General features: G+C 39.5%; 1 protein-coding gene across 3 annotated transcripts in view; it reads right to left on the minus strand.

The window, feature by feature from the left end:
* MED13L (mediator complex subunit 13L) overlaps window positions 1-23,207 on the minus strand; it is a 317,548-nt gene that overhangs the window by 19,753 nt on the left and 274,588 nt on the right. For 2 of the 3 annotated variants that reach the window (XM_008004841.3, XM_073021142.1), the window contains 9 exons: window positions 18,731-18,951; window positions 18,195-18,400; window positions 12,619-13,556; window positions 8,650-8,829; window positions 7,812-8,035; window positions 5,727-5,919; window positions 4,664-5,087; window positions 3,934-4,153; window positions 2,296-2,484 (listed from right to left, as the gene is read on the minus strand). In XM_008004841.3, the coding sequence (XP_008003032.3) occupies window positions 2,296-2,484; window positions 3,934-4,153; window positions 4,664-5,087; window positions 5,727-5,919; window positions 7,812-8,035; window positions 8,650-8,829; window positions 12,619-13,556; window positions 18,195-18,400; window positions 18,731-18,951 (2,795 nt within the window). The remainder of the gene's footprint in view (window positions 1-2,295; window positions 2,485-3,933; window positions 4,154-4,663; window positions 5,088-5,726; window positions 5,920-7,811; window positions 8,036-8,649; window positions 8,830-12,618; window positions 13,557-18,194; window positions 18,401-18,730; window positions 18,952-23,207) is intronic. The other variant, XM_008004842.3, reaches the window with a different exon arrangement.

Genomic DNA, 23,207 nt, shown 5'->3' on the forward strand with positions numbered 1-23,207 from the left:
TTAGATGTAATAGATAGCTTCTGAAACACTAAATAAAATATGATTCCCAAACTGTGTTCTGAGATGTGAGATATTCCATAAAAAACAAAAGATAACAGCAATTGCATTTGAAAATATGCATATAAATACTATAAAGTAGATTCTTTCACATGTGACAACTTGTATAAAACTGTGCCACCCAGAGAATGAGAACTGCATGGAGGCAGGGGCCTGTTCTGTTCACCCCTGCATCCTCAGCACCTAAGAGAGCACCTGGCACACAGTAGATGCTCAACCATATTTACCAAACGAGAACACAGTGTTCTAGCTGCAGACTGAGGCAGAGGCAGAGGCAGCATTGAGCAACTAACCATTACCTTAATGCAGATTAAAATGTATAAACTTCAGGCCGGGCGCAGTGGCTCACACCTGTAATCCCAGCACTTTGGGAGGCCGAGACGGGCGGATTACAAGGTCAGGAGATTGAGACCATCCTGGCTAACATGGTGAAACCCTGTCTCTACTAAAAATACAAAAAATTAGCCGGGCGTGGTGGCGGGCGCCTGTAGTCCCAGCTACTTGGGAGGCTGAGGCAGGAGAACGGCGTGAGCCCAGGAGGCGGAGCTTGCAGTGAGCCAAGATCGCGCCACTGCACTCCAGCCTGGGTAACAGAGTGAGACTCTGTCTCAAAAAAAAAAAAAGTATAAACTTCAGCAAGTATTTATAACATTTGGTTCTTTTGTTTCTAATAAAGTAAAATCGTTTCTCTCTTCCTCCTTCAAGCAAAATGGAGAGAAAGCATACTACTCAAAGTCTTTTTGCCATTTATTTTAACCTAAACCTCACTTTATCTTATGAGCTCCTGATGGCGCTGAGAATAATAACCTTTAAAAAGGCAATAATTCATAATTTCTGGAAACAAAATGAAAAATAAGTAGAGATGTTTATTTTTGAAATTCTAGAAAAATTTAATAGAGAAAACAGATGAACTGCTCACAGAAGTGAAAACTTTAAACTCAAAGAATAAACTAAACTAAAACTGCCTAAAATAGAAATTTTATATAACACTGGAGTGAATGTAGGTCATCGGCTGAGCAGCTTTTCTCCCTTGGGACTAAGCTGACCTGAACCAAGTTACAACAAACACAGTATTAACTACTTGCATCATTTTTCACTTCCAAGCATTTTACTTATAAAAGTGCAAGCATTTCATAGAGTTGTTCAGAACAACATTACCAACTAAAAATAGCAATTGGTGTTTTAAGAAGCTCTCTTATGGTAAAGAGGTATTTGCTGGCTTTTACTAATCGGGTATTTTTCATGCAATAAAATTGTGGGAACTGATTTTCGAAGGCTTTGAAAATTCTGAACATTGCCCTGTATACCTATCTTCAAGATAAGGTGATTAGAAAAACAAAGGAAGTGTAAAACTTTTGTTTAAAACATGTTTAGCTTTGGTGCTGTAAAATTCCCTTTGAAATCCACACATATCTGTAGGAAGTAGGTTTAAAAAGATGGAGCGAAAATGCATTCATTTGCATACCAAAGCACTGAGGCAAGGAAAGGAGAAATCAACTCCCTGTAAGTATGTGCATCAGAAAATGAGGGCCCCCTGCAGAGTAAACACAACTACAACTGCTGTCTCAGGATACAGACCAGAGCCAGAAAATGCAAAGGATTTCTGATCTAAGACACAGAGTAGCTTAGAAAAATAAAGAAAATAAATTTAGAAAATTCAAACATTAAAAACTGAAAGTGATACATATATTATTGCCTAAAGTCCTACATAAAAAAAACAGTAAGAATTTGCTTGCCTCTTTTCTCAAAAATTCTTAAAAGTTCAGAGAATTATCTCCTCTATTTAAACCTAAGAGTTAAAGAAACCTGCCAACTCTTTTTCATTCCCCGCTTGAGACAGGGTCTTACTCTCCAGGCGGAAGTGGTTGTGTGATCACAGTTCACTGCCATCTCAAACGCCTGGCCTCAAGTGATCCTTCCGTCTCAGCCTCCCAAACAGCCAGGACTACTGGCACACATCATCACACCTGGCTAATTTTTTAAAAAAAAATTTGTGGAGACGGGGTCTTGCTATGTTGCCCAGGGTGGTCTCAAACTCCTAGGCTTAAGTAATCCTCCCACCTCAGCCTCCCAAAGTGCTAAGACAACAGGCGTGAGCCACCACATCCAGCCTAGCAACTCTTGTATCAAGGTAGAAGGCCAACTAAGCAACCAGCCAATCTCTAGGTTAGATAAAATACCTCTCCTAGCTTGCATTTTAGTATAAATTTTCTAAGTTTCTGTCCTGCCAATACCCACCTCAGGGTTCTTGAGGGTCATCTCAATGCTGGCTGCAGGCCCAAATCCCGTGAGGGATTTAATGTGGATCTGTGTAGGCAATGGTCGCCTGCACTGGCAGTACACTGAAAATGCCATGGACTTCAAGTATTGAATGTAGAAAACTTGCTCATCCTTCATTGTCTGCAGCATGTACTGGCAAGGCACAATCTAAAGACACAAATACAAAAAACAAAACAAAACCAAAAACCTAGAAACTGAGATCTAACACGCTAACAAGCAAGCTGAAAAAGGAAACGGCATGAATTCCTTACCACAATGGGGAGAGGTAACCTCAGCCCTAAAATATATCAGTGTCACACATAATATAATTAAATCCTAATTCCTTCCACTGACATAAAATTCTCTATCACCAGCAATTTCGAAAGATGTACGATTATATGGGTCAAGTTATACTGTCACTTAGAAACTACCATGTTCCCATTTTAGAGGTAAGATCTCAATTTATTACAGGTATTACCATGGCCGCCAAATTGTATTATATTTCTCCTTTTTATAATTACACAGTGTGTGTGGCATTTTTTGGAATTATTACTTAATCATTTAGGATACAGACTTCAAAACAATGGAAAACTATCAGCAATGTACTCTGATAACTTTAATTTCAATCTTTTAATTTTACAAGATAGCTTCAGTTAAAGTGACATTAAAATGAAACCCAAACATCCGAAGCACTGTTTTTCATCTATATAGAATTTTTTAAAAAATCATTACACTATAAAGCTGTCAAAGGTGCAGTGAAAATAAGCACACTCATTCACTGATGAAAGGAAAGTAAGTGTAATCTCTTTTGGAATGGAATTTGGCAATATGTGTCAGCATCTACGTCTAAGAATCCATGTTAAAAAATGAACTGAAATGTGAAAAATAAGATTATACATAAATGTGTACTATGGCTTTATTTATAACAGTAAAGAAGTGGAGATATAGGAATGGCTATGGAAAATATGCAGTCATTAAAAATGCTAGTAAGAATTTAAATAACATGAAAATGTATTCATGAATAACATTAGATAGAAAGTAAGTTATATTAAAAGTATGATCTCAATTGTGTAAACAAAAATAGAAAAACAAGCTAGAAAAACACCACAATGGTAATGGTGGTTGAATGTAAAAGTCGGAATTATGACTATTTTTTCTTTTATACTTTCAGGTACAGGTTGAATATCCCTAATCAAAAAATCTGAAATCCAAAATGCGCCAAAACCCAAAATTTTTGGAATGTCAATAAAATGCCACAAGTGGAAAATTCCGTATCAGACCTCACGTGATGTGCTGCAGTCAAAATTTAATCAAAACTTTGTATAAAGCACAAAATTATTAAAAATATTCTATAAAATTACCTTCAGGTTAAGTGTATAAGGTGTATATAAAACACAAATTTTATGTTTAGACTTGGGTCCACTGCCAAGGTCTCCCATTACATACATGCAAACATTCCAAAATCAAAAATCCAAAACACTCTGGTCCCTAGTATTTTGGTTAGGGGATAATTAACCTGTACTTCCATTTTTTAAGAAAAACCATAAGCCTGTATTTATTTTCACAACAACAAAAATATCAACATCAAAAGTAAATAATAAACTTGCAAACAGTAACCTGGAGAATGAAAGAATTTCTCATATGCTCAGGTAAATTATCCAGCATTTCTGTGTAGCAGCGCATCAAGCTCAACAGCCAAAAGTTCCCAGAAGTGGAGTCCTCCTCCGCAGCATAAGTGAATGGGTCCACCATGTAAATGACAACGGCTGGAGGGTGGGCATGGCTGTCTGCAGAGTCAGGCTCCGTGGGAATTCCTATTCTCTCCCTTTCTGTAACACTGGCGAGAGAGTCACTTGTGAGATGCACAAAATAAACATAAATTACACGAGTATGAAAAACAAAAGTGCTCAATTCTAGAGCACACAGGCTCCCTAAAGAATGTTTACAGATTAAATGTAAGAGTAACGTGTATCACCTTACCAAAATACAGGCAAACCAAGCCAGAGAGCATTGAAGGCAGATGGAAAATGGCAATGTACTCCTCTAAAATGGGAGATATCTTTTTCAAACTCCCCTTTCTTTTCTATGGTTATGTTGTACAAAGTTGTTATCAATTAAGTTGATAGTAAGTTTAATAATAAGGTTTATAAGTCATAATAATTTATAAGAAGTCTCAAAATTTTAACACTGCAGCTTTAGATCGACCATTACCCCTTTCTTTTGAGAAGAAGAGAAATAGAGCACTTCATAGGATTCAGAGAATCATGAGGTCAAGGGAGAAAAGGTGCAGAAGAAGAGAGAAAGGGTCTGAGCTGAAGCCACTCGTCTCAATTAGTGAGTAACATACCTCTCTTGTCCATCCTGTGAGGGCTGAGAAGAGCTCTGCCCAGGGTCAGTGTCTCCGCCACAGCCTATGCTCCCTTGAGTTCTATCCGTAGAAATGCCCCCAGTGCTGGGGTTCTGCCCTCCAACACTACCACTGAATCCTGAAGAAGAGGTAGTGCTTATCTGGCTAATACCAGGAGCAGAGGCAGACGATGAGACCGGTGGCACAGAGGAACCAGATGCGGAACTACTTGCTGCAGGATTTGTAGTACTACTATTCGAGGTGGGGTTAAATGCACTGCCAGCTGGGGGAGCTGCTGATCCATTTGGAGCTAAGGGCCCAGCATTCCCAGGCGTAGCCTGTCCCTGTGCTGCTGCTGGTGGGGTCTGGTATTTAGGTGGTATCAACAGGCTGCTATCAAGCTGCAGAGTGGCTAAATAAGGTGCTGAAAGAATACATGCAAAGAGGTGACTTTAGTGATATTCTGCAGTGTCGACTGAACCAGAAATCTAGAATGGTCACTTGTAAAAAAATTATGCTTTCAAGCTGCAATACTCTGATTACAATACACAAAATACTATCTCCACACTCATGCTTATGTATTCTGCAAACATGGAGATGCACATGGAGCAACTTATAAATTCTACAGAAGAGGCCTGTTTGAAAAGAGAAAATCAATCACTTGTGATAGTCTCCTTTCAGACTGATTCCATATGCCTGCCCTGAAAATTGAGAAGCTATATATTCCACAGTCATCACGGGACATTATACTCCTAGGTTTACAAGCTTCTAAGATTCTCTTCAGAATATGGGTTAAAACTAAGCAGCTAACACCAAGTCATGCTGCTAAGTTTTCAAAATGTGGAGTAAATTAGACATGATTAGGCAACTTTGAATAGTTTTTAAAAAATATATGTACATACAGAAATTAGCATTAAACTGCTCAGAACACCCAAATGGACCTTAACAAATACAGCATTACTTGAGGCAAAAGAAATACAATGTTGCATCTATAAAAGAAGGATGGGAGGGATTTGCTATTTTACTTCTCCAGTTCTACTTTGCCAAATAAATTCCCATTTACCTAGGTGATGGCGGCAAACTTGCGCATAAAGTTTGAGTCTGGAATGATTGTCATTCTCCTCGCCGCTCCAAGGCTGGTTAAACCACTCACTCACAAGCTCATCTGTCAGCTTCTGTGCCACGGTTTTTCCCACGCGCATGATCCCGTCACGTAGCACTTTGCAGATGGGCTTGTGCTGCCCAAGCCTACACATCTGATATCATAGACGAGATCATTAGTTATAACAGGGGCCATTCCTTCATTTGGTACCAATGGTTAGCAAGGCAGATTCTTTAACATACATATGGAAGCATTTTCCTTTTTCTTTTAGGGTTACTGCATGCAATCAAAGCAACATTATAAGTTGGTCCTTCCAGGTAATTGTAATGTACCCTTAAATTGCTATCTGTCTCTCTAAAACTTGGACTAGGCTCTCTAAAAAAAAAAAAAGTTTCTTCACTCAAGCCAATTCCTCCTATACAAGAGGAGGCTGCTGAACACTACCTGACTGCTAACGGACAAAGAATTAGCAGATTCCTGCCACAGTAGGCTGACTGAGACATATGTCCACTAAAATCTCCTAAGTAATCCCTACTCATAATGTTTTCCCATAAGATAACATTAAAATTGTATGGGCCATCTGTTCTGTTACAGACATTTGGAGATCACCAATAGCAGGGGCCACTGAAGCAGTGAGTACGCTGATCACTTTTTTTTTTTTTTAAAGTGAATAGGACAAGGAGAGTCTGCTATTAATCTCCATGACGCTAAATGGGTGCTTATGGCAGGGAATATAATAAACCTGCAAAAAGTAAACTACCTGTTCACCAGCAGGAGAGCCCATATTATTATCCCTTATTGGAGTAGATGAAGTGAAGGCTTACTAAGCCCTGACAAAATCCTCTAGTATATACTCTTCTTAAGGAGGTATGAATCACTGCTGAATGAGCAACCCTAGTGAAGTCATTACGAAAAATTTAAAGAGTGTCTGCACCCTCTTAAAAAGATCTGGCAGTGGTTTTTACATTTTGTAACTTAAGCTGAAGGTTCCATTCAAGGGAATGGCTGGGCTTTAAAACTGCTTACACAAATGTTCAGTTAATTATGATTTAATAGTGTTATATATCCCCTGACCAGACACTGTTCAGAAACGAATGTATTCAAGGGCTTCCTTCAGTGACTTAATTGATGTCATTACATCACGTTAGCATCTCATTTCTTTGTAGCAACACATAAATTTACTATTCCATGCCTACTCATACATTTACAGATCATGAATGTCCTGTTTTGGAATATTTGGGAATTCAGCTTGGAATCTCACTTTAAAACCACTTTCATAATGTTTACGTGCCTATCATAGTTCTAAACACTTTACAGATATTAATTTCATTTTACCAAATACAAAGACATTAGATGTATCAGATACAAAGAACTTAGTGCATATATACTTTGGCATAAGAAATGTAGCACTTATTATTCAAAGACAGACATGATTCTATTTGTTTAAAGCAATAAGAATTCATATACTAAAGATGTAAAATTATCTGCCTGGTTTTTACATTATTAGAGGCATTATATTTTTAATCAGTATCAAAGTTTCAGTATTAAGATGTCGTGTTGAAACACAATAGGGACATGATTCATTAAACTTATGTTTCAATTCAGAAATTTTCAAAAGAAACATTTTTATACTGTTGTCAGGAACTCTCACCACTCACCCTATCCCTCAATCCATCCAATAAATAAATAAAAAGAGTAGATGTGCTCTTTTTGTAAAGCTCATCTTCTACATTGCCACACTTTCCCCTGGTGAGCAATATTCTTCACCTTTTAGCACATAAATGGAGAAGAGAGAACTGATGGGATTTTAAGATGTATAGTAAGAATGGGAGAGGAATGTTTTCTAAATCTAACAAATATAAAGCCAAGATGGGAAAGCAATTTGCTTCCAGAAAAATTTGTCAATTCAATTCTCTTCCTCATCCTCCTGTTTGCGAAGTTTCTTTGAGATTTACTTTCAAGACATTTGTCTTGAAATTTAGTCATCACTAGAAACAATCAGAGGATACAAGTCATAAAAAGTGATTTTCACAGTAACTTCCTCACCTCGTATACAGCACTCAAGTCCCTGAAGAAAGTTTTGGCTCCTTCGAGCAAGGCCTCATTTTCTGGACACACCACAATATAGGCAACATCACGGTGGCCCCCATATGGGTCCAACAAGAGCCTCTCCCAAAATGGCAAGGAGAATGGCGAGATGGTGAGGAAATCCTTGTCATAGCCTACCAGCAGAGTGGGAATGGGCAACGGCTCAGGAGATTCTTCTGAACCTAAAATGACATTGTAGTTTAGGAAGGTGCTAGAGAGTTTTTCCCACAATCTGTACAATTTTGAAATTCCTGGTACACTGGTCTTAATTCTAGCATCTGAAATGTCACTCCATGTTGACAAGACATTCTTAAAAGTATTTTTCAAATCATCTAATTAAATGGTCACTGATGAGGACTCTTAATTAAGTCAGAATTTGCTTACAAAGTTCAGTAAGATCAGAGGGCGGACTAGAACAAGTTAAAATTAACCTTCCAAGCAGCACTACATCATTTCCTTCAAGATAAGCATTATGATCCTAACTATGATGAAGTACAGAACTGGCCCAGAAGTCCATCCAGATGAAAATGCAATGAGGACTGGGAAGATGAGGAGAATCTAAGAAATGCACTTTTTAGGGATTATCTTCCTCACTGACCTGGATTACGCCAAGGGTGTTAGGAAACTTAACTCTAAAATTAACTTTAGGAAAACAAAGAGATTATAAAACTTAATGGTCATGAAGAAAAAGACTCCCCTGTTTTGTTAGTGAAGCAAGGACTTGACAGTAACTAAGCTGCTCTTCACTGAACAGCACTGAAGTCAGAAGGAATTTTAAACAGGACAAAGACCCTACCGTAGGTTCCTCGTCCTGCCATTTTATGGAACTGCTGCCAAGTGAGTGGTCCCTGCACATGCTGGATGTTCTCCCAGGTCCTGCCCGTGCGCTTCTTTTGGATGGCATCTTGGAGAAAGGGCTGCAGGGACAACAGCATACGAACCACATCCTGGGAGGAGAGCATGCTGATGTCCAGCACTGGAAGAGAAGTGAGAAGAGACAGAGAAGATAAGGGGGCTGGCACCCTCCTCTTCCTCGCCATCACCTCAAGCCTCAGTTACAGTCCAGAACAACGTCATTAGCTGTAGTAGATTCTAAAATATTTGAAATAGGAGTCAGGACGAAAGATATTCTTCTACTAAATTAGAGAAAATAATTGATAATTTAGTATCAAAAATAATAAAAGGAGAAACGGATTACTCTATATAAAAAAGTTTAATGGAAGAATTGTTTAAAAGTGGAAAAATGGATAGGTGCAACTTTTTAAAACCATGTAAAACTGTTTCCAAGGATTTTCACAAGACAGCTGCAAGTTTCTTAATTATTACTTTTACTTGCAAATATCAATGTTTTGTTTATGATGAGTAGGAAAAAATGGAACTTAAACAGAAGCTTTTAAAAACTCTTTAAATGCTCTTAATTGTAAAAATATTTTCACAAAATACAGAATGCATAATAAAGAGAAAGCCAATCTTCAGTGCAGCCAGAGGCACGGGGAAACACAGCTGAAGTCCCTTGAAGACCAAAGCCCTCTGCAGGCATGGATGGGATTCACTGCCTTCTAAATGCAGATGACTTCAGTCCCAGCAGTAGCCCTGGGGAGGGATTTTTAACCTAAAATTTAAAAGTTGTCTGAACTCTATGCAAAACCGTGCAAGCACATTTGGACATATGTATTGTTTTTTTCTCAGGATGGAGGGTTCATCATGCTCATCAGATTCTTAACAAGGTCTGCCAAAAGAGCTAATTATGCTGTAGGTGATGTGGTGTGAATCTGCACAGCTGGATTCCTGAAGACTTTGCCTTCCTCTTACTCTTCTAGCAGATTAGGGAAAGGGCATGGAAAGAAATCTAAGATTTATCTGCCAACTAAATTTGAAACACACGATGATTAAGGATTCTTAAGACATTTTCAAATGTGTCTCTAAATCAGTAAAGCATAGGTTGCAAAGTGGTGGTCCATAGAATATTTTGTTAAACTGTGGAACAAATCACTCCAGGACATTTCACACACAAATCTAGATTGCCAGCTTCCCCTGAACTGAGAGACCCATATTCCTGCATAATCACCACTTGCTGGAGCTGAGGAGCAGCTGTCCCCTTCAGGCACCTCATGGCCCCTATTCTGCTGTCTGCCTGAGTCTGACGCAGTGTTCATTGCCTTTTATCTTCAGCCGGTGCTTCTTTTTACATATAGTAAGAACAACAGTGAATACTTCTTGTATTAATGGCTCTACCAAAAGTGGGAAATCACAGACCAAGAGAACCACAGATTTGAGGAAACTAAAAGCAAGCATGTTTCTTATGAACCCTATTCCTGTGCCTGCAAAAGAGAAAGTGAGTTTTGGAAAGACAGCTTAAGGCACTGCCTTTTGCAAATCTGTCTCCCATCTCATTCATTTACATTATCTGGTACTTTTAGGCATCTTAAAATTTGAAATCCAGACCTCCCCTGCAATAAAATGTCCTATTTTTCATCCTGAAAGACACCACCACTGATTCATGCACACAGACTGCTTTTCCATCTGAAGGCCTATCTAGTAAAAGGACTCACCCAAGCTGATCATCCACATTTTTTTTTAGGGGAAAGGCTGCATTTTCTTCACTTCATAAATCCATTTACTAGAAACTGATTAAGGGCCTGCTTAAGTATAAGGCACTGTGCTTAAACCAAAACAGTTATACAAAAGAGTACAACCCTTTAATGCTTCCTTAGTCATCTCCACCTCCATGAAAGCTTCCCTGATTGGCCTAGTCAGAAAATACCCATTACTCCCCATACTCTACTGACGACCTCTGGACATACTTTTTATTATTTCAGATTTCTAACTGCATTTAAGAATCTTATATAACTTTCTTCCCTGCAAGACTGAGAGTTGTTCAGAAACAGGGTTCCCACTTCATTCACACAGCCCTTCCAGTCTGGCCTCTGCTCCCACCACTCTACAGAAACAGCTCTCACCACGGTCAGAAGACATGTTTAATCCTTACCTTAAAATCTTCACTTGCATTTTAATGCCTGTCGATCACTTCCTCTTTCTTGAAACACTGGCTACCCCTGGCTTCCAAGAGCCCAAGAGCCCCTCTATGGTTCTTCCTTCTCCACTTCCTTGATAGGCTCATGCTTCCCTGCCTCACCTATACCTGTCAGAATTTAGCTAAGCTCTACCAGGCCCTCTTCGCATTCTATACTTTTCTCCTCCTCCTCAATGAGCTCATCTGTGCCCCCTTAATTGAAGTTATCATCTATATGCCAACTACTCCCTCTCCCCTGAGCAAAAGGCCCAAGAGTCTATTTGATACCTCTACCTGGATATATCAAAAGGGATCTTTAAAACTTCCAAACTTCCACAACTCAATTTATAAACTTTCTCTCCAGATATAGTCTTCCTCCAGTGTACTTATTTTTGAACACCACCGACTATCCAGGTATACTAGTAACAAATCTGGGGCTCCTCCTTAACATCTATCTTTCCCTTATCCCCAAAACTAAACCCATTATCGAGTCCTGCAATAATACTTCCTAAACTTCTCTTGAATGATTCCGCTTCTTCTCCATCTTCAAAAGGACACTAAGGCAAGCTATTGTTTCTTACTAGGTCTTCCTCAATAAACCCCTAGTCTCCCCAAATCCATTCCTGCCATTTTCTAATCCATACACAGAATTATAGCCAGTGCACATTGTTATTTTTCTTTTCTAACTACACAAATCTGACGCCAATGTTTCTTCTTATAACCTTTCAATGACTTTTTATTGCTTTGAGCAGGAAGACCCAACCCCTAGCATGCCTCTAAAGAGTCACTGTAATCTAGCCCCTGCTGGCTTCTAGCCTCGCTTCAGCTTCTAAAGGCCCCAACCAAGGGCTTTCCCACTTGCAGCACCTTCCGTCTCGGACACATGCCTTGCTCCCCATTCTCCTTCCTCAGTTAATGTGTACTCATCATTGAGATCTCCAAACAAATGTTACTACTTCTTCAACGAAGTCTTCTCTGACCTTCAGCCTAGAGTACCCCCTCTATCCCATGCTTTTATCACTTATAAAATGGGTTGTAATAATATGTGTACTTGTGTAATTATTTAATTAATGTCCACTTCCCGAATAGATCAGAAAGTCCATGAGGGCAAGTGCCTTGTTTCTTTCGGTAGCCATTTTATTCCCCATGATGCATTGAAGTTTAGGCAGTGAATGAATAAGAAAAGGAAATAGCAAGTTGCTTGGCACTCTTACAACCCAACTTCGAAAATGTTTGTCAACTGGAACTTTTAATAATACAACCAGTTATACGTCCCAGTAACCACAATGCAAAGTAAAATGTGATTTTGTTACAAGAGATGCAACAGAGGGGGGGAACAGAGAAGGGAGAAGAGACTCTGCAAATGGGTAGGCTTCCTGGAAGAGGTTTCTTGGAAACTTGATCTCCGAATGGTGGATTTAAGCATGCGAGAGTGTGCAAATTATCAGTCTCTAAGCTCTTGACGACTCTAACACTCATCGGTCACAGGTTTCCAACAAGGACTGCTTACTTATGAGTTACAAGAGGAAAATTTCAGAAAACAATTACTCTTCTCCAAAGGTGTTTCAATATAAAACATTCTCCCAGTCCTTAAGTTTAGGATGAAGTAAACATAGCTCTCACTTTAGGTTTTTTTTTTTCCCCCTAAAGACATGAAATTAAATTTTTTTGTCAAATACAGTAAAGAAAGCTTTTAAGTTATGATCATACCAAGATACTCCTCAAAGTAAATTTGTGTTCTGGGACACCTACCATTGCTGTGAGGCCAAGAGTGCACAGTGGCACTTCTCACCAGAGCTTCGTCCACTTTTCCACCAGTGGGGTTATCCACATACTGCCGCCCCTGCTCCAACGCATTAAAGCATTCCGTCCAGTAATCGTTATTATCTGCTTGCACCCGGTCATAACTCCAGCTTACACAGGGAAGAGTTTGGCGATTGTTAGAGGAAATGTAGTCCAGGAAACTCAGTGAAGCAAAAGGTTGTGTGTGTTGATTCTGGAGGAGGAGGAGAAGGCTTATGGGTGGCTCCTGGGGTTTTCTGGTTCCTTCCACCTGAGGAAGGAAGGTGGACTGACACATCATTAAGCGCCTCTCTGCAGCCTGACCAATATCAGAATTCTTCCCAAAAATATCCAACTCATCTTCAAGGAAGAGTCCTGAATTGTAGCCAAGTTTGCGGTTCATAATCGCACTAAACCCACAGGTACAGCGGTACTGGTCCTCATTGGAAGAATCGGGGATGTAAAGCCCGACATCTGCCCCTTTGATGTTCATGTTGCAGGCACAGATGCAACAGCTGTCAAAGTTTCTGTCTTTAAAGATATTCATCACGGAATCAGAGAGAATCAGGGTAACATAGAGGCTGTGGGCTTCGGGAATTGGTTGCATGGTGGCGGGCTCCACAGAGTTGAGGGGCCGCGTAGTAGAGGGGGTGGAGGCTGGTGACCCTTGATCGGTGCTATCATACTTAACAGACCCTTGACCACTGGCAGTGCCCCCACCTCTGGGAGTTCTTGGGGTCCTGGGGGTTCGTGGTGTGGGGACAGAGAAGCGAGGGGTTGCTGGAGATGGTAGGACTCCTGCCCCACTATTGCTGGCTGGGGCAGCGCTGTTCAACGTCACAGGTGTGTTCATCTGTGGTGTGTTCAGATAGTCTGGATCTGCTAGGCTCCCAACACTAGGCACGTTACTACAAAAAGAGAAGGCACCAAGTAAGGAAAGGCAGCATGTCACAGATGTTGAAGTAGATACACGATCACCCCACCCATGTACTGCATGTTTCTCATTTGTTTCTGCTATCACTGGTATACACTGGTATATTTAATTTTCTCTTAAAAAAAAAAAAAAAGATACAAAGGTCAGTGCAGTGTGTAAAGAAGTAGTAAGGTATGAAGAATAATTCAACAAAGCACTTTCCTTCTACTTATTCCACATAGAAGCATCCTCATCCTAATCTCTTGAAGGAACTTTTACTATTTTTGTAACAAAACATGGCACTGGGTTTGGTCAACGTAATTTGAAAAGTTGTAACTACTAAATGGAACTTCACCTATAAGTTCAGACACTAAATTAGCTAGAGGACCACAGGATGAAATTTCCATCTAATTTGCAATTACATTTTTGTCATTTTTTTTGAATCTGAAAGTCTGCCAGTGTACTCGTTCTCTGAGGCTATAATCTATATATAATATCAAAGTAGTTATAATCAAATACACATGAAAATTTAACATTTCTCTAATTTTCAAAATGCAGCCCTATCTAGGCTTACATTTTTCTAGTAATGAGTGACCAGGAGGGAATTACATTTTAGGTAGCCCATTTACCAGTACTATACTACAACTGACAGGAATATTACATATGCGGCTAAGAGGCCTCAGTATTAATTAGGTGGTTGCACAGAAGTACACATACTGTATCAGAGTTTCCAGCTTCCAACAGTTTTCTGTGGGGTGGTAAGCACTTCATTTTTCACTTTTCAATCTGTTATGCATTGCATACAGTGTAATTATTTTAGTTGCCCAAGACTGACTGGGCTATGGTATCTACTTTCTCATAAGCAGTGACTTCTTTTTGGAACAGCTAAACAGAAAACACTGACTGCAAGGTTCTGCTGTTTCATTATCATAAAACATTGTCTTGATATACAGTTGGCCCTCTATATCCACAGACTCCACATCTGCGGATTCAGCCACATACAGATGGGAAATCAAAATAAAAATACAACAATTAAAAAATACAAATCAAAACAGTAAAGTACAACATTTATATAGCATTTACATTGTATCAGGATTACGAGTAATCCAGAGATGACTTAAGGTATACAGAAGGATTTGTGTAAATTATATGCAAATACTCTGCCATTTTATATAGGGGACTTGAGTATCTTCAGATTTTGGTATCCGAGGGGGTCCTGGAATCAATCCCCCAAGGATACCAAGGGACGACTGTACTTTCTTAGATGTGTATGTATATTAGCATATGAGTCCATTTTTTCTACTTAGAAGGTATCAAAAGAATAGAGATTTTTAAAAATTCTTAATATTCTTCTATATATATAAATACTGTACTTAAACCAATGCTCCTCCAATAAACTACATATTCAGTTACTTAAAATGTGAAAGAAGAATGTCATAAAGAAATGTCTCTTCAAATAATTTTCTTGTGATTTTTAATTAGTTATGTCTAAACTACCAGCCAAAAAGTCCAAATCAGGCACTGTAAATAAATATCAAATCTGAGGAACAGTAGTATCTTTGAGTACAGATAAAAAAAAAAAAAAAACAACTTGATTGGCAATCACTGCTCTCTTAGAGACCAAAATAGTAAGTGTGTAATAATGATCTTTAATTGGACTCCTTTCAAATTTTCCTGTTCGACAAAACCCTAAAATTATTATGCAGTTCAGATCAGAAAAGGAACTATGAGTACTAACTGAAAACCTGAAGAATTAAATTGCTCCCTGGGTAGTAAGAATGGCTTATCTTGTAATCTGATTTTTCCCATTTAATAAAAATGAACTGAGTAGCAACTCTACACTAGAAGCTGGAGAGTTGAAAGTGAAAAGGAGAAACACCAGGTGGCTCATAAGCAAGTGATTGCAGGGGTATTGCGTGTGACAAAGGAGCCCACGGTGATGGCGAGCAGAGAGCACAGCAGGATTACACACACTCTAGAAACATGCTGTTCCAATAAGGTAGCCACCAGTCCCCATGTCCTAAATTTAAATTAATTAACATAAAACAATTCAGTCTTGGTCTCACTAGCCACATTTCAAGTGATCAACACCTGCAGCAGGAAGCTGGTGACTGCCATAGTGGACAGAGCAGACAGGAATCACCTTCATGCCAGGTGCAGTAGCTCATGCCTATAATCCCAATACTTTAGGAGGCCAAGGCAGGAGGAGCACTTGAACCCAGGAGTTCAGGACCAGTGTAGAGAGACACAAACTCTACAACAAAATTCCATAAAAATTAGCTGGGTGTGGTGGCACGTGCCTATAGTCCCAGCTGCTCAGGAGGCTGATGTGGGAGGACTGCTTGAGCCCAGGAGGTCAAGGCTGCATTGAGCTGCAATTGTGCCACTGTACTCCAGCCCGGGTGACACAGCAAGACCTTGTCTCCAAAAAAAAAAAACCCCAAAAAACAAAAACAGAAACAAAACCTTCATCACATAAGGTTGTACTAATAGAGCCAGTTAAGAACACAAAGAATCTTTGGAATGGCAAATGAAAGATGTAATAGATCTAAATAATGACCTAAATTATTTAAGCCATTATACAGCAAAAGCTTACATGTGACCTTTTTGGGGAAACCTGTATGCATGAAAGAGATTAAACTGTTGAATGGGTTCTTAAAACTGCTATGTCATTTATTAGCAACTGTATGTGCTAACCCAACCCCTTATGCGTGCACCAAGGTGTTCCAGCTGTGTTGTGCCAGGATCTAGCTGAGTAAGCTAGAGTACAATTGGAGCACAGCAGCAGCACACCAGCCAGGTGCTCAGGGTGCTTTTCAGCACGCTCTTTATGTTGCTGGTGCATTGTTATTTCCACGGTACTTCTACAATCACTAGTTGCTGAAGCACTGTGAAAGTCCTGTGTGGGAGGCAGAGCAGGACTACTTCATTTTAAAGGGAAGACCCATGTAAAATGGTCATTTAAGGTCATGCATATAATTTTTACAATGCAGGAATTTCAGTATTATAATACAGTAACTGTAGCTTCCTAAGTCTAGGATTCCTCTGTACTTTTCTGTCACAGTTTTTCTTTCTGACACTGACTTTATATACACAAGCAGGAGGCCTTGTTGTAACATTAAAATTAACTTCATCAGGATGATTTTACAGAAGGTCACAAACTTGCAGCCCACAGGCTGAGGTGGGACCACAAATTTGTATTATTAGTTCCTTAAGCTTAACTTTCTATTAGCTGACAACATTTTAAAGAAAGGAAAACATACAAAAATCCAGATTTCAAGTGACCCTCAAAAACAGCAAGATCTGACCACAATGACCCCAGTCCTGCCTGACAACAATCCTCTGCACTTGAATAGCAAACATCCCTTTAAATGGGGTTTCACACTAGACTTCACTTGCTTCTCCTCCTGCCACCCACAATGGTGCTGAGCATCAGTAGTACCAACGCTTTTGCATTTACCCTGTCCATTTCATCTATACACTGCTTACCTGACCACAGCAGAAATCTGAATTTGTGGTCTTTCATATCATTCAAATCACTTTATTTATTAAGAAATTATTTGTCACAGGGAAAACTGATTCCATCATAGTTTAGCCTATCTTTGTTTCTGTGATAGGGTCTCACTCGGTCGACCAGGCTGGAGTGCAGTAGTGCAATCTCAGCTCACTGCAACCTCCGCCTCGTGGGTTCAAGTGATTCTCCTGCCTCAGCCTCCCAAGTAGCTGGGACTACAGATACACGCCATCACGCCCAGCTAAATTTTTGTATTTTTTGTAGAGATAGGGTTTCGCCATTTGCCCAGGCTGGTCTCAAACTCCTGAGCTCAAGCAACCCATCTGCCTCGGCCTCCCAAGGTGTTGGGATTGCGGTGTGAGCCACCACACCTGGTGCTAGCCTGTCTTCAACATATTCAGAACACTCACATTGGCCCACCATTGGGGAAATCATCTAACTCAAAGCCTGTTTTACAATCAAGTGCGGAGTATCTCGTGTAATTTATCAAATACGGTACTGAAAGTGGAAAACAGAATGGTTGTATGGGTTCTTGAAGTACAGTGTCTCCTGAACGTGTATTACTTTTACGTCATCATAAAGTCAAAAACTCCTGAGTAAATCCATTGTAAGTCAGGGACTGTCTGCATACAAAATTTCATTTAGAAAATAATGCACATTTTCCAGCACAAAATAATTTGCACAAAAATATGAATGACCAATAAAGGAAGTTTCAAATGATAAGCTACTTGTCATCATTTTTTTTTCTTTCTGAGACAGAGTCTCACTCTGTCACCCAGGCTAGAGAGAAGTGGCGTGATCTTGGCTCACTGCAACCTCCACCACCTGGGTTCAAGCGATTCTCCTGCCTCAGCCTCCGGAGTAGGTAGGATTACAGATTCCCGCGACCAAGCCCAGCTAATTTTTTGTATTTTTAGTAGAGACAGGGTTTCATCATGTTGGCCAGGCTGGTCTCAAACTCCTGACCTCAAGTGATCCGCCCGCCTCGGCCTCCCAAAGTGCTGGGATTACAGGCATGAGCCACCATGCCTGGACCTTGTCATCATTTTTAACAAACACTTAGTTAAGATAAAAATTCCATCAAATATGGCAAGTAAATGACACAATGCCTATACATACTTGTAGCCATCTCTAATGAAAGTGGCCGCAGGGGGCATGGGCAGTTGTTCAATTTTAGGAGGAATTGCCCATGAAGGCCGAAACAGACAGGCATCAGGTATCTTCAGAGGTAGCAAACAATGGCTCGGCAACATCTTCAGTGGAGCAAACATGGAGGATCCCACAAAAGGTTGAAAGGATGGAACTTTGTGCACATATGAAAAGTCCTATGACAACAGAGTGGGGTCAGTGTTAATACTGGTAAACTCTGTAGAACACACTACAGTGGCATAGTGCTATCATAAAAACAGCAACCACAATGATCGTTTTTCAGTATTTCTCTCCTTTGATCACTAGAAAATGCTAACACAGAAATGTTAAATCAATCAAAAGACACTACTTAATATGCTCACTGGTGTGCCTCATGTTCTAATTAAAAGGGTTCTTAGGAACTTATGTATATATGGCACATAGATGATACGCCATTTTAAAGCAGATGTACATGAATCCACTTGGAAACCGCTCTGCCCTGGAAATGTTAACATACTGAATATTACCTTAATTTCCTCAGGCTTGGGACTTCCTAATCCATCCTCCACTTCCATTTTGAATTCTGTGAGTTGTGTTGAAACCATACTGACCATAGGGCTCTCCATCATGCCTAATGCTGTCACTGTCTCTGAGCTGATCCCATCTTTATAATTCATCACAGGAGAAAATGCAGGATGCTGTTCTAAAGATGGCGGAGTGGGAAACATCCTTTGCAAGTCTGCAACTGCTAAAAATAAGAAATAAAAAAAATTTGTTTAATAGGAAGGGCTTCTAAAAAGTCCTAGTTTATAGGCAGGCACACTGTTTGGCACAAAAAATAGTGCTAATTAAATGATCACATCAGTTCACAAAAGAATATTAATAATGTAAGTCTCTAAGAAAAAGGCCATCAGCAGAGAATTACCTTTTTCTGGGTCTTGTTTTGCTTTGTTTCTTGAGACAAAGTATCACTGTATCGCCCAGGCTGGAATGCAGTGGCCCGATCTTGGCTCACTGTAACCTCTGCCTCCAGCGTTCAAGCAATTCTTGTGCCTCAGTCTCTCAAGTAGCTGGGACTATAGGCATGTGCCACCATGCCTGGCTAATTTTTGTATTTTTAGTAGAGACAGGGTTTTACCATGTTGCCCAGGCTGGTCTCGAACTCCTGGGCTCAAGTGACCCACCTGCCTCGGATTCCCCAAGTGCTGGGATTACAGGTGTGAGCCACTGACTTTTTTTGGTCTTTATCACTAACTTCTTGATGTTTTATGGTCTGGCTTCACAATAATTCAGTGAACAGTCTACATAACTTACCTTTTTCTTCCAACAACTGACTCCCTGAAAAGTCTAAGTAGAGAAATTAAACAAAGTGGAAGCAATTAGACAGTTACCACTACTAAAGTTCTATCCCTGTTTTCATGTATGCATAAAATATTACAAAAAATAAAAATTGTTTGGAGCCAGACTTGTGGTTTATATATAAGAGGATTACTCAGCTAGTTTGACAAATCCACTACACTTACAGCTGCTCTTTTGGTGAAACTCACAGCTGCTCTTTTGGGGAAACAGTTCCATATTTTTTCCAGACAGATATTAAAATCAAACTTCATAGTTTCTTTTAAGAAATACTTAAAACAGCAATTCTGAACTCCTTTGTTAAAAAAAAATTCCTTTAATACACCTGTAGTAAAAAATTATCACTACAGTAGCTCATTAAGGCACTGATTCTTAAGAAGTAGACATACTGAAAAGCAAGTTGTAGTTGTAAAATTTGGCCACTAGGGGGTGGCCTATGCAGCAAATTTTGTAAGTTTGGAGCCACAGGTTTTTAAATCAGTGATTTAATGTACCAGTTTCCTATCCTATTGCTCTTTCCAACTTCAAGATTTAAACAGACCAATAATAACCACTGAATCGACTAAGATCTGACTCCTAGCTCCAAATCAGAAATTAACACTGAGCAACCGTACCATGTACATTATGTATGTAAATGTACATTAAATGTACCATGCTGTGCTCTGGGCTACACAGTCCAGGTGCTGGGGACATAGCTCTGCCACGGTCAGGTCACTTCCTCCCTTGGGGCCTCGGTTCCTTCATCTAACAGGGAAGGCAGTGCTAGATGGATGATTCTCAACGGGCCTACTTGCTTTGCTTCGTTTGTGGGGAGAGAGGAAAGCTTTCAAACATCTCAGCATATGGAGGCAGAAGAAAAGGTGAGAACTTCTGGATTACATAATCTTTACTGTGTTTCTAAGTGAAACAACTGTATAATCCTAAATCCTTTAGCCTCTCTTGGCCTGTGGAGCTATTTGCAAAATAAGGAGAGGGAGAGGCCAGACAGCAGGGTTGTTAATTCAAATATTCATTTCCATTAGCGAGGCTCCACAGCTACTTATTTTCTATAACAGGAATCTGTATCTGATTTCATTACACACAAAAAGTACCTGCTGCTTCCAAAAAAAAGCAGAAGTAAAAACTCTAAAAATCCCAAGTTGATCTTCAAGGCACCTTAAAAATTTATAGAAGTAGAAACAGGAGCCAAGCCAAACAACAAACTGGCAGAGAACTATCGGAGACCCTACATAACCGATACATTCTGAGGTGGAAAAACAGGACTTCAAATGTAGCAGGAACCAAATCAGTAAGTTTTCTTTAAAACAAAGTCAAGATCTTTAATATAAAGTTAGTCTATCTACACTGGAGGCCAGGTGGGGTGGCTCACACCTATAATCCCAGCATTTTGGGAGGCCAAGGCAGGCAGATCATTTGAGGTCAGGAGTTCGAGACCGGTCTGGGCAATATGTCAAAACTTTGTCTCTTAAAAAATACAAAAATTAGCCGGGCATGCTGGCAGGAGGCTGAGGCACAAGAATCTCTTGAACTGAGGAGGTGGAGATTGCAGTGAGCCGAGATCTCGCTACCGCAATTCAGTCTCAGTGAAAGAGCAAGACTCTGTCTCAAAAAAAAAAGTTCATCTACACTTGAAATAAATCCATCACCTTTAACCTTTAGTCCCTATTCCTCCTCCCAAGCCGAAGAACAGCTACTACAAAACTGTAATACAATTTGTGTTATATTTTAAAACGTTAATTCTGCTTCACAAAATCTTCAAAGTCACATTGCCATAAATCTTAATAGCCAATGTAGCTCTTTGTGAAGTAGAGAAATTGTATAAATTCTCTTTAAGTTAAAAGGGTGAGCTTAAACATAGCCTTTTTTTTACTTACAAGTATCCTATGACACAAAATTTTGCAAAAAAAAAAAAAAATAGTTCTATTAAATTTGTTTTTACATTTCCTCTAAGAAACATAGTAAAAGCATTTCCACCGACTTAGGGTTAGCTGACTTCTTTGATCTTCCCGAACGCATGCATATATCTCAGTTTTCAAAGCCTCAGCCACCCTGTTAATTTTTACCAAAGGTAAACAGAAAACACACAAAAAAGCAGAGATGAAATTCTACCTCCGAGAGAGCCACTTTACAAAGTGGTCTTTATCGTTCTTACTATCAGATATTCTTAAGGAAGACTCAGTCTGTCTCGCTTCATTTTCCTAATCTGTAAAATGGGAAAAATATCTACTTCATATTTTTTGAGCATATTAAATGAGATAATGTATGCTCAGAAGTGAACATTTTGCTGCGAACATCTAAACATTCAGTAAATGATGAAGTTAGTACAAATTAATTCTCCCTCCCAAACCTGGATTGGAAAAAGACGGAACTACTGTCAAGTTACAGGAATTTCTGAAAATATATGACCCTAAGATGATCAAAGGGATCTGGACTCAACAGTGGGTAAAGCAGAAAGAACACTGAGACTCCAAGAAACACTTTGGTCCTCCAAAATAGAAACATGATTTGTCTGTTCAATTTTCTTCCCAGAAAATGGCTAAAGCAAGGGTGGAAACAGCCACCAGGACGGACTGCAGGGGAGCTGTGCCACCTACAGTGCTCTGCTTTCTCCCATCCTGCCAAGCCTGCAAGACCTCTGCACTTCAGCAGGAACTCATAAGACACCCACCTGCTCCTGCCCAGCACTTCAAGTATTCATGCACAGGATGGAAGACCTCCAACAAAGCAGCATCACTGATTTCTTAGTGTTCTCCTCACCCCAGAGCATATGCCCAAGTCCCTTCCAAACAGTAAGGACTCTTGGAAAATAAACAAATGAACCAACCCCAAAATCCAACTCTTTCCTTTTGTCTATTCAAAGACTCATACTTTAAACTAATGTGCTTTCAAATACAAAAATTTGTAAGAAAGTGGTTAATAACAAAATCTACTAAAAACATGCTTTTACTATAACACAATACTACCTTAACATAAACTTCATACTAAAGTAAACTTATCTGTCACTGTTTGTTGCTGTCTTCAGCATTACATTCACAAATGAATAATTAGGAACCTATGCGTTCCAACACAATATCCACTGGCCACATGTGGCTACTGAGCACCCAAAATGGGGCTTGACCAAAGAGAGATGGGTTGCATGTGTAAAACATACACTGTGTTCCAAAGACTTCATACAACAACAAAAAGAAAAGGTAAAATATGTACAACCATTACATATTATATTTTTATTAAAAAAGTGAAATGCTGCAATAATTTTATACTAATTACATGTAAAAATAATATTTTGAATCCTTAAATAAAATACTGTATATTATTAATTTTTTTAAATAGCCACTAGAAAATGTGAAATTGCACATGTGGCTCTCATTTGTGGCTTACTTTGCATTTCTACTGGACAGTAGAATTAATGTCTAGAATTAATGTTCTAGACATTAATTTTGCTTTGTTTCTGTTTTGTGAGACGGAGTCTTGCTCTGTCACCAAGGCTGGAGTGCAGTGGTGCGATCTTGGCTCACTGCAACCTCTGCCTCCTGGGTTCAAGCGATTCTCCTGCCTCAGCATTCCAAGTAGCTGGGATTACAGGATAGACATTAACTTTTTTTTTTTTTTTGAGATGAAGTCTTGCTCAGTCACCCAGGCTGGAGTGCA

The sequence above is a fragment of the Chlorocebus sabaeus genome, chromosome 11 (genome assembly GCF_047675955.1).
Source record: "Chlorocebus sabaeus isolate Y175 chromosome 11, mChlSab1.0.hap1, whole genome shotgun sequence".
NCBI classification, from domain to species: Eukaryota; Metazoa; Chordata; class Mammalia; order Primates; family Cercopithecidae; genus Chlorocebus; species Chlorocebus sabaeus.